Source organism: Ctenopharyngodon idella, chromosome 13 (genome assembly GCF_019924925.1).
Source record: "Ctenopharyngodon idella isolate HZGC_01 chromosome 13, HZGC01, whole genome shotgun sequence".
NCBI classification, from domain to species: Eukaryota; Metazoa; Chordata; class Actinopteri; order Cypriniformes; family Xenocyprididae; genus Ctenopharyngodon; species Ctenopharyngodon idella.
The window spans coordinates 2,171,703-2,184,358 of record NC_067232.1 but is presented as its reverse complement, the minus strand read 5'-3'; the positions used below and the strand labels follow the sequence as shown (position 1 = coordinate 2,184,358).

Genomic DNA, 12,656 nt, shown 5'->3' with positions numbered 1-12,656 from the left:
CTTTTCCCAGGAGTTGCAGTCTGGTGTGGTTGACCTCCTTATTCACACTCCGAACAGCACTGCAGATGTTGGTAGTAACACGGACCGGTACGTTGTAGACACTGAGATGTGTAAGCAGAATGTAATTGAGTGCTGCAGTGATGACGTTTTTTTGTAGGCCAACCACCCGAAAGTTAGAATCACCCTGGTTCCCTTGACATAGGATTTTTCCATTGGCTTTTGGATTAATGTAGAAAATAAGCTCTGTGACCAAAAAAAAAAGTTTATGATTCTTACATGTTTTGTTCATCATGATAATCTTCTCAAATGAACACAACTAGCCTACAGTTGACCGCTGTAAAAAGTTAAATGGAGAGTCTATTTACACGCCTGTCTCATTGGCAAAGGCTGTTTACACTAACTCTTCCCACCAATGTCTGGTTGGGCCACACAACATTAAAAAAGATGCGTGCCACTCAACGTCTGCAGTGGCATAGGCTGTAGGGATTGTGGCTCGTAGAAGTAGCTTTTGACTCGATCGACCCGAGTTCGAATCCGCCATTTGCCAATTTCCCTCTTCTCCCTTTTCCCATCACATATCAGATCGGAATAGCATTTATTTTCTATAAAAAAATGCAAAAAATATTTGAAAAGTGGAAATAAGATGTAAACAAGTAAAACTTAAAATACATCAGTAAGACACCCTTGTGATTTTTTTTTTCTTTTTTTTTTTTTTTCGTATGTCGTAGAATAAAATGTGAAAATATCTTGAGCTTGTGTTCACCACAGACCTTATTTTAGGCATTTAACCAAAAACCCATTCAAAAAACCCAGGATGCTGGAACCGGAAGTGCTAAAATGCTAACTTGTTTCTCGGTTTTGGCCTACAAAAATATGTCATCCCTGCAGCACTCTATTGGCTCTAAAAAAAAAAAACTGCTAACCTGACTGCTAACCTCCATTGTCTGGACAGGTTCCTGCTGAACCCAGCAGCAGTCTCGGATGATCACATGGTGCAGTTTCGCTTCTTGGGGATCCTAATGGCGGTGGCCATTCGAACTAAAAAGCCCTTGGATCTGCACCTGGCACCATGGGTGTGGAAACAAATGTGCTGCATTCCTCTGGGAGCCGCCGACCTGGAGGAGGTGGACCTGCTCACGTACCGCTCCCTTCAGGGCATCTTGCATCTGGACAACAGCGTGATCAATGAAGAGAACTTCACAGTGGTAAGCCATACAGCCCTGAGAGACTAGCAGAGATCAGCCATTCAGACATCAAACACTTTCTCACTCTCTGCTCTTTTTTCTGGATTTGTAGATGATCCCTCTGGACTCGTTTGTGGCTCACAGTGCTGATGGCACATTGGTTCCAGTGATTCCTGGTGGGCATAACCTCCCCCTGACATTCTCCAACAGGAACGATTATGTGGAGAGAGCCTTGTACTACAGACTTCATGAGATGGACAGACAGGTATCTGCCTCTCCTTTGGACACTTTGAAATTACAGAATTGGATTATATTCGCTGAATTTTTCAATTGAAGCCACAATTAACCCGAAAAATGGAAATTCTGCCATTATTGTTCCAAATTCATTATTGTTTTTCAAATTCAATCCAATTTTTTTTTTACTTCCATGAGACACAATAGGAGGTTTTAGAAGAATTGTTTATGCATGATTTGCATACAGCCAGCTTTAGACGCCCCATGATGATAATTAAATAATTTTCATTAAAACATAATGTTGAAAAAGTGGCATGATTAAAAAATTTATTAAAATAATCAGATAATAGTATGTTGGGAATTCACTAGGGCTGAACCATTTGTGGAGGGAAAAAATAAGTGATTTTTTTTTTTTTTGGATACATTTTTAAAAAACATTTTTAAATGTGATTTTAAAGGTTTGTAGGGCTGGACAATTTGGCCAAAAAATAAAAATAAAAAAAAATTATAATAATTTTTAAAAAATCATATTGTGATATTTGAATTTTTTAATAATTAATAATACTAATAATGTGATTGTATTATTATTTGCTATTATTAAATATAAATATTAAATAATAAATATATTACTGCTGTAATACTTTTTCATTGTAAGATACATTTAGTATTTAATAAAAAATAATAATTTAATTTACAGTACAACTGTAAAATTACAATACTAATATTTTGTTTTTATAACATTGAACCATCAAGATTTTATTTTGGTGTAAAACTGCAGGGTGCCATTATGGATTTATAAACACTTCTCATTACAAATGTTATGAAATAATATAATGACATTTTATTTAGTCAAAATGCACACTAGCTTTACAATGATTGTCGATGGAGAAACATTATTAGTCTTTTCATAATGGTGTAGTATTTTTATTGTACAAAAGTGTGCATACACCTGTGAATCATCATTATTTTGTCCTTTTCCTGGAAATGTCTACATTTTTGAGTGCACTTTTCTGCTAAAAGGGAATTTGTCAATATTTGGAGTATATTAGCATATAGATAATCTTCAAGCTAACAGACATGAACTAAAAGCCACAAAAACTCAAAGAATGACTCTCTCTGAGTGTAGAGTTAAATGAGAACAACTAACTCCCCATCAAGCAGTGTTAGTGGCTTTGCAGTATGTAATAATGCCAATAAACTGATCTTGCATGGTAACAGAGCGTAAGCAATGGTAATGCAGCAATCTGTGTTTATATAGGTGGCAGCAGTGAGGGAGGGCATGTCCTCCATCATCCCTGTCCCGTTGCTCTCCCTGCTCACGGCTCGTCAGCTGGAACAGCTGGTGTGCGGCCTGCCCGAGGTCTCTGTGGAGATGCTGAAGAAGGTGGTACGATACCGTGACGTTACTGACAGCCACCAACTCATTGTTTGGCTGTGGCAGAGCCTCGAGGAATTCACCAATGAAGAGAGAGTCCTGTTCCTGCGCTTTGTGTCCGGACGCTCCAGACTGCCATCCAACCCGGCTGACATCACACAAAAGTTTCAGATCATCAAAGTTGATCGGGTAAGGCCACTGTTAGGTATACAGTATTATAATTAAATATTATTTTATTTAAATATTTTGTTCAAATATATACAGTTTGGGTTCAGTAAGATTGTTTGAAATAAGTGTCTTATGCATGCGTTTATTGATTTGGATCTATTTTAATATCATTTAAAATGATTAATTAATTGATTCCTGAGATAGAAAAGATGAATTTTTTAAGCATCATTACTCCAGTCTTCAGTGTCACATGATCCTTCAGTAATCACAGCGTGCTGATATATAGCCATAATGCACGGCTACGAGTGTGATATTGCATTTCTACAACAGTTCGACGGCACGAGTGTGTAAATAAATAAGAAATAACAACGGAGTGTCTTTAAAACCCTCTTTTGTGCAGAACTACTTCCTTCCACCACGGATTCAAATCTCAAGTTGACAGTTTGACCAAGCCTCAGTTACTAAAATGTCACTTTAGAACTAGTAACGAAGGAATGTTGAGACCCTCTATTGAAACTCATTGTATTTTGTGCAGTATTATTGAGAGAGAGAGAGAGAGAGAGATCGCCTGAGCGAGCATTACCTGTGTCTGATATAACATTCATTCTTCAGGTCGATGTCCATAATATTATATCCATTATAAAAATCTGTTTAAATGTCCGCTGAGGAAAGCGATCTTTGCATTTGTACTTTTTACAGTTAAGGGAATTTTCCCTAACAGCGCAAAAACAACGTCCTTTTAAAAGTCCCTTTCAATTATAAAGTCTCTTGCAACTGACTCATTCACTTGTAAAGTTTGCCGCCATTTAATGCCGTATTAATGTAACTTTCACTCAATCCATATTACGCTCTAATAGACCCTTGCTTTCTCAATATCAAATACAACATATTATTTATATAAAATAATATTTATTGAACAACAATATTTAAATGAACAACAATAGCCATTATAAATGACAATAGGAGTTAAACACAATTGTACAATTCAGTCAAATGTACAAAAGCAGTGCTCTACAGGACGTAAGTTAAATATTGCCTTAATATTATTAAATTTAACGTAGCCCAGTTCGATTTGCTCTGGAACAAATAATAGATTAATAAGACCAAAGATTGCCTGTTTTATGTACCAAAAATGAATTATATCTCATGTTTAACCACTATAAGAGACAGCGGCGAATCCCCGAAGCACTGGCTGAGATGAAGCTGTTCTCAGCGGGTACACGAGCACTGAACAGCCGCTGACGGCCTGGAGCTCGCATCTCCGAAAACGTCTAAACAAATTGTAAAATAGGCGCTATGATTAAATATGAGTCACAAATTTTAGGTCTAAACAACTACATTCTCACCTTAAAACTACAGTTCGTGGTACAACAAGTGTAGTATTTGTAAAAAAAAATATGGTGGATTTGCTCGGCCGCCATGACAGTCACTTCAAGTGGAGTGATACAAACGGTGAAAAGGTAGGAGTGCTGTTATCAGTAGAATATTGTACTGCTCTCAGCCAATGAGATTGGAGAACCAGAAAGAACTGTTGTATAAATATATATAAGGAATTACATTTTTTAATTGATTTATTTTTATTTATATTATTATTATTATTATTAATGTTTGTTTATATGAAAAGGTTGTCAGTAGATTTGGTAACTAAAATGAAGTTACTGAAAGGTTTAAAGTTATTAACCACTGATAATATTGGCAGATATCGCCAGATTAATCAGCTTGGCTCAGTCTGGAAGGCGTAGTCAGCATACTGTATGTACTTGCCATGCCTAATAGTAGTGTGTGCATTAAGATGAAGCCCAAGTCTTTACTTTCTCTTTATGTTCTTTCAACAGCCTATGAACGGCCTTCCTACGGCCCAGACGTGCTTCTTTCAGCTCCGCCTTCCTCCCTACACAAGCCAGGCCATATTAGCCGAGCGCCTACGCTACTCCATTCACAACTGCCCCTCCATAGACATGGACAACTACATGCTGTCACGCAACACTGACCCAGCGGACGGCTCTGACACAGAATACTGAGGCGGTGCTCGCAAAAACAGACGCTGTCATGCTACAAAGCACAAAAAACACAACAAAATAACAATATCATAAATGCCTCCGGCTGTACTTCTTCCTCATACATGCAATACAATTCTCAGTCATAAAGCCTCATGTACGTACTCTTTGCAGTACCCAGAATGCACTGCAAACGCCAGTTCTTCCACCAGGTCAAAGGGAGAATATTTAAGCAATTCATTTAGTTATTTATTCATTTTTGTATCATATTCGTGTCTCTGAATGTTGCAGGAAACTTCCTAAAAACGAATTTCTAAAAAATATTACACTAACACCATTACAAGCGCTGTGCCTGGAATGGTCGCGAGGTTTCTCTTGGCGTTAGCGACAAAAACTGGGGTCGGTTTGTGGGTGAGCACTTGGCAGCTAGCTTCCTGTCCCAGTTTATGCCAAAGGCTTTTAAACTACTGTACTGTACTATACATGATACCTTCTGACTCAGTGAGGGGGAGAAAAGTACTGTTAGTCTGGGAAATGAGCCTCAGAGCAATCGTCGTTTGGGGCGCTGGGGTGTTTGTGTGGAGCTAGCTTGTATCTTAAATGAATGTATACTTGCAAATGCCATGCACGTGTGCACTCAACCCTACTTTTATTTGCCAAATACTGTACTGATGCTGTACATTAAATAGGGTTTAATGAATTTTAGCCTTTTTTTGCAACTGTGAAACAGCGTGTGGAGACATTTGGTGATTTCTGTGTTCGTCTGTGCATTGTCACAGAGCAAGAGTGCTGGTTATGTTACGCTATGCTGATTGATCATCAGTGTTATGTGTTTTGGGGCTTGTGTGCCTCAGTGCTGGATGTAAAACATGTTTTGACTGTTTTTATTCATATGGTGAACATGCGTTTGACAGAGGAGATTCCCTCCTACTTCTGTATGTGGTGGTTTACAGTATTGCTAAATTATTATTATTTGTTTTTTCCCCCGAAAATATTTATCTGAGTGAGCTTTTTGTGTTGGAAAAGAGAAGAATGAGGGCTGTTGCGTTGTTTTGCACTTTAGACCTGTATGCATTGCGCTTTAGCATAAGAGGAAAATCTTATTCACTACAATATTTACAGATTTCAAACTCCTTTATCTAGAGATTCTCTTATCCTGAGTCACTACTGATATAAAGCTCTTGGCTGAATTGTTTTTATTGAAGTATCCAGAACTAACTTGAACAACAAAAGATTTCTTTAAGGCTGATTCATTAGGCTATGATATGGTGGCATTTTACGATGCTTAAATTTCAGATTAAGCCATAAAACAGGAATGATTCAAAAAGTCTCCTTAAACTGGATGATATCTTCTGACGATGGCCTCTCAGATGGAAGATGCACTGTACTGTAAATTAAATTTTGTGTACAGACTTTTGTGTCAGCTTGGTAAATCATTTTAATTTGGTTGTAAATGTTTTCTTTTTGATTATGCACAGGCTAGTTTTTGTTTATGTCTGCCATGATTTTCTGTTTATATTCCAGATGTTCTGTTGCAATCTTTGTCTCTCATTTCCAAAGACAAGACAAGGGGAAAAAAGCCTGCGTTTCCTCTCTAAATCAATCTACTCATCCGAAGGATTGGATGCATGTGAAGTGTGTGTGTGTGTGTGTGTATACATATACATATACATATACATATACATACACACATATAGTATATATACAGGGCCTAAAACTAACTTGTATTCACACCAGCCAATGGCCGGTGACTTAAGAAAATTTACCGGCCAAAACTATGTTTACCAGCCATGAAACAAAAACAAGCAGGTATGACACCAATATTTTAGATAGTAGTGAAAGTCAGAGTTAGTTACTTGTAATTATGCATAATTTACTGTTATTACTATAGTAAGTACTTGTAACGTGTAACTATGTCACCTTAAAATTCATGTTACCAAAAAACCTTCAAAGTGTAAAACAGTATATCATAACTTTCTTCACTCATAGGTTTTGGTTTCTTCAAAGAATCTGTGACAATTAAGCTCAATTTTTTTCTTTCGTTGTTTACCAATATATATAATTAAGTAATGCATATGAGATTTTTACAGTTTCCATCCTCCCATGGTTTTTTGGACAAATGGGGTTGTAAAAATGCCCCCTGCCACTGACTCGACTCTATATTCAATTAACAGCAGGGTCTATCAGATGGCCGAATGGAATCCAGCTGAGCTCGGTCTTATCATGCTGCGATAATTCGGTTGAGTGCAAGCTTATTTTTAGTTTCTTTACTCAATTACAATACTGTTTTCAGACAAACAAATCATTTATCTCCATCTTTCTTCATATGCATCCCATAACAAAACCTAATCAGATTACTCTTAGTATTGAAGCGGTACAATCAAGCTAAATGTAGTGGAAAACGCAGGCACGAGGGGCCAAACCATTCTAAAGTTGCAGACCACCGTTAGCATAAAGAGGGGCATTTCGTTCTCCGGAGATGCTATCGTTTTGATAAATTGAGCATGCCACCCATCCTCTGAGACAAGAGGAAAGCGATTGTGATAATGAGCATCCTTGACTTGCTCCAATGAATTATGGGAGGAAGCGAAACCCGCCACTGATGACTGAGAGGATCAAAGGGAGCGAGAAAGAGGAGGGAGAGACACTGATCTCAACTGCTTTGATGTGTTAGAGTGCTTGTGTTCATGCAGGTCTAAAGAGACGATTGGAGAACCATCCTGAAGAGCCTCAATCATCATCATCATCTCGGTCTTCTGCTGATGACATGGCCTTGAGATCTTAACTTGCTGTTATGTGAAGCTCTTCAGTGTTCAGATCAACAAATTTGGAGGTAGCCAGACTTCTGACTAATAACATACAATCTAGTCTATACAATGCTAGTTCACACTGTTCCAGCAATCAACAGCCTAACCACCATTGAAATTTAGTGTTTGTTAGGATAAACTAGCCTTTATTATCGCCAAGAACCACCTACTTAACGAACGTGTACAACCAAATAATAGACTCTGTCATGAACCTTATTTGGGTGTGCCCAGTGACGCTCTGGGCAATGTTCTACTGGGAATCCCTGGGTCCGGCCATTCATGTGGATGTAAATTTCACATGTACCACCTACCTAAACATTGTTGCAGACCAGGTACACCTCTTCATGACTTCCTGGTGGAAGTGGCCTCTTTCAGCAGGATAACGCACCCTGCCACACTGCACACAATGTTCAGGAATGGTTTGAGGAACATGTTGAATAGTTCAAGGTGTTGCCCTGGCCTCCAAATTCCCCAGATCTCAATCCAGTTGAACATCTGTGGGACTTGAAAGGGTTAGTTCAGCCAAAAATGAAAATTCTGTTAATAATTACTCACTCTCATGTCGTTCCAAACCCGTAAGACTTTCGTTCATCTTCAGAGAACACAAATGAAGATCTTTTTGATGAAATCTGACAGTGTTCTGTCCCTCCATTGACAGCCTTCACAACTGGATCTTTAATGCTTCAAAAAGTTCATAAAGAGATCATATCCATATGAATTGAGCAGGTTAGTCCAAATTTTCTGAAGAGTCACAATCGCTTTATATGATGAACACATCAGTTGTGGTAAACGGAAGCTCAAGCATGTTTGCTTGGCGCATACGAGAACTGCGTCATTCAGGTTCGGTTGAGCTTCTGTTTATGTTCGCTGATCAATGTTTATATGTAAGTAAAAGCCTAAATTAAATCTGTTCATCATATAAAGTGATTGAGTCTCTTCAGAAAAGTTGGACTAAACCACTTCATATGGATTTAGTTTTATGATCTCTTTATTAACCTTTTGAAGCGTCAAAGTTCCAGTTGTGAAACAACTTAAGGGACAGTCAGATTTCATCGAAAAGATCTTCATTTGTGCTCTGAACATGAACGATGAACGGTTTGGAACAACATGAGAGTGAGTAATTAATGACAGAATTTTCATTTTTGGGTGAACTAACCCTTGAAGGATCTGCTGCTAATGCCAGAGACCACAGGACACCTTCAGGGGTCTTGTAGAGTCCATGCCTCGGCAGGTTGCCGCTGTTTTGGCAGCACATGGAGGACCAACAGCATATTAGGCAGATGGTCATAATTCCAACTACATTTTTACAACAAAATGTCAGAGCAAAACTTAATGCCAATATGCTAGGGTTTTGTGGGTGCTTGTTAAAGAGGGGTTTTGGACAGTTTAGTTATAACTTTGGATTGATTCGTGTTTTAATTGGTCTATTGTGTACTAACCTTAATAAGTAAAGCTATAAAGGTGTGCTGACTCAAGTCATTTTCAAAATCTGTGCAGAGGTTAATTCAGTAATCAGGCATTGCAACTGCCAATGGGGGAAAGTGTAACTGTACATTAACATGCTTCAATTATTTTGCAATTTAAAAAACAAAGTCTTTATTTTTATCTGTAATGATAATTGCAATTTACTTTAGTGTATATATATATATATATATATATATATATATTAAAGGTAAAGGATTTATGCACGAGACATTCCTGGAACTGTCATCTAAACCTGACACTACTGACACATAAACTAACAATTGCGCGTTATAAACTCACAATTCTGACTTTTCTCATTATTGTGAGAGAGAAACTCGCAATGGAGAGTTATAAAGTCCAATTGCAACCTTATATCATGCAATTCTGACGTAATAAAACGCAATTGCGAGTTTATATCACAATTCAAACTTTATAACTTGCAATTGTTTATATTTTGCAATTCTGACTTTATATCACGTAATTCTGACTTTATAAACTCGCAATTGCGAGGTATATCACGCAATTCTGAGAAAAAAGGTCAAAATTGTGAGATGTAAACTCGCAATTGTGAGATAAAAAGTCGCAATTCGCTTTTTATTTTATTCAGTGGTGGAAATGAGCTTACATAGTCATTGGTTAATTGATGACCCTGCACAACTCCTAATTGTACCGCTATCACTGTGACTTAATGTATGCCCAGTTTGCTGAATCAGCATCCATGAAGCCCATTCCTCAGGAATGTTTGTGTGCAGAGGGAAAGCGTGTTGGCTGACCTTATTAGGCATCTGTTTTATGCATGTACCTGTGAGAGATTCCCGCCGCAGTCAGCAGCCTTGCAGCTGGTCCAGGGATAGTGGAGTCGTCAACTCAGGGCTGTTTTTATAGGGTCATTCATCTATCACGGGCAGAGCGCACAAATTTAGAAAGGGCATTGGAGAATGTCAAACCAAAATATTACTGCTGACCAAGAACTGCACGGAAAGAAAGACCAGACAAGAGAAAGAAAGAAAAAGAAAGAAAAAGAAGTTTCATTAGGGTGTCTGAATCAAATCTGTGATCCAACCCTCGGCAGTCAGCCCCACGTTTGACCGAAAGAGGCCGCGTACCGTAAAGCAGCGTATAACGCTGAGGAATATGAAACTTTGAAATCACACGGGGAAACAGAACTGGGTGAGTTCCCAATTATACAGATGAGAGAAATGAATTCACTCCAGCATATCAGAGTCATTTCTAAATCATACACACTACAGGATCCGAGTTCAGAGTTCTGCATAAACTGAATGCAAATACAGTATAGCATAGGGGATAGTGGGGTAAGATGTGTTCCACCGTTAATATTTGTCATGTGACCATATACTGTATTTAGAAGGAGCTCATCACAGCTGTCCCTGATTGAGAGATGCAAATGTGATCATCTATCTATCTATTTATCTATCTATCTATCTTTTGTCACTCTATCATTTATCGTTCTATCTGTCGTTCATTCTGTCATTCATCATCCATCTATTGTTTTTCACTCTATCGTTCATTCTATCTATCTATCTATCTATCTATCTATCTATTTATCTATCTATTCACTTTATCGTTTATCATTCTGTTGTTCATTCTGTCCATCCATCCATCATCTGTCATTCATTCTATCTGTCATTCATTCCATCTATCTATTGTTCATTCTATCTGTCGTTCATTCTATCTATTTGTCACTCTATCATTTATCGTTCTATCTGTCGTTCATTCTGTCATCCATCCATCCATCCATCATTTTTCACTCTATTGTTTATCATTCTATCTGTTGTTCATTCTGTCTATCCATCCATCCATCCATCCATCCATCATCTGTCGTTCATTCCATCTATCTATCTATCTATCTATCTATCTATCTATCTATCTATCTATCTATCATTTTTCACTCTCGTTTATCGTTCTATCTGTCATTCATTCTATCTATCTATCTATCTATCGTTTTTCACTATCATTTATCGTTCTATCTGTCGTTCATTCTGTCCATCTATCTATTATCTATCTGTCGTTCATTCCATCTATCTATCTGTTTGTCACTCTATCATTTATCGTTCTATCTGTCATTCATTCTGTCATCCATCCATCCATCCATCCATCATTTTTCACTCTATTGTTTATCATTCTATCTGTTGTTCATTCCATCCATCCATCCATCCATCATCTGTCGTTCATTCCATCTATCTATCGATCGATCGATCATCTATCTGTCGTTCATTCTCCGTTGTTCATTCCATCTATCTATCGATCGATCGATCATCTATCTGTTGTTCATTCTGTCGTTCATTCTATCAATCTATCATTTTCACTCTTGCTTATTGTTCTATCTGTTCTATCTATCTGTTGTTTATTCTATCTATCTATCTATCTATCTATCTATCTATCTATCGTTTTTCACTCTATCATTTATTGTTCTGTCATTCACTCCATCCATCCATTCATCCATCAATTATCAGTACTCTTACATAGAAAGTTTAATATTCATGCACCATATAGCATTTAGATGAAACTACAAGGGACTGCAAAGAATGCTGCAACCATCATAGTTCTATCTGAAATGTAATTAAATTACATTTATGGTAATCATACAGTACCATTGTATTCCCATCTGATACCATGGTACTGCCACTGTACTCTTTATAAAGGTGGCATTGAATCTTGGAAGGAAGAATATGTTGCAGCTAAATAAGTACATTTCCAGTAGTACAGTACTGCAGAAGAGCTCTTGGTCAAGTTTACAGTGCTTTAGGCATTGCTGAACATACTGTTTGGTTCCCTATAAACTACTTCAAACTAGTTTTAAGTTGTATTTGCTTTGTATTTTATTTGCACAGATGAAGGGGATTATGTGGTTGGTTGTTTGTAACAAATGACTTTGTCGTTTGTTCTGTGCAAGTTGTGATTAAAAAACAGGCCACAACTGGATGGTGCTACGAGCGGTCACTATGTGAACTGTGATGTCTTTGTGACATCATCATTCCCATTGTTTCCAAGGCAACACAGTCCGCTGTGACGCAGGTGATTTGATACTCTCTGCGGTCACATAAGCTAATGTTTACTTGCTGCAGAAGATGCTGTGAAATGTTGAATGCATCATCATCTCTGCCACACATGCTCACCACTGCAGCATGCACAAGAGCACTCAGATAATATGCATTTGCATAATAAACATTCACATGTATCAGTGTTATAATGGAAAGTCTTGTGCGTGCAGGAGAAATGAAGTCTGGCATTTGCTCTGTTATATGCACTGTAAGAAGCTGCATTCAGCCTTTACAGTGGATGCATCATAACTGACCCGTGCACTGGGAGTCAACTGCATGTGTGCGTGCATGTCACTCTTGATCTGTGGGAATGTGATGATGGCTGCTGTTGGTATTGTGCACCAGTGGATCATGTGGTTGTCTGA

At 37.9% G+C, this 12,656-nt stretch overlaps 1 protein-coding gene across 10 annotated transcripts in view; it reads left to right on the top strand.

The window, feature by feature from the left end:
- LOC127524980 (probable E3 ubiquitin-protein ligase HERC1) overlaps window positions 1-6,371 on the top strand; it is a 75,775-nt gene extending 69,404 nt beyond the window's left edge. For all 10 annotated transcript variants that reach the window (XM_051917105.1, XM_051917098.1, XM_051917103.1 and 7 more), the window contains 5 exons: window positions 11-87; window positions 953-1,205; window positions 1,297-1,449; window positions 2,677-2,982; window positions 4,797-6,371. In XM_051917105.1, the coding sequence (XP_051773065.1) occupies window positions 11-87; window positions 953-1,205; window positions 1,297-1,449; window positions 2,677-2,982; window positions 4,797-4,982 (975 nt within the window). In that variant the 3' untranslated portion in view covers window positions 4,983-6,371. The remainder of the gene's footprint in view (window positions 1-10; window positions 88-952; window positions 1,206-1,296; window positions 1,450-2,676; window positions 2,983-4,796) is intronic.
- Window positions 6,372-12,656: the final 6,285 nt, after the last annotated feature.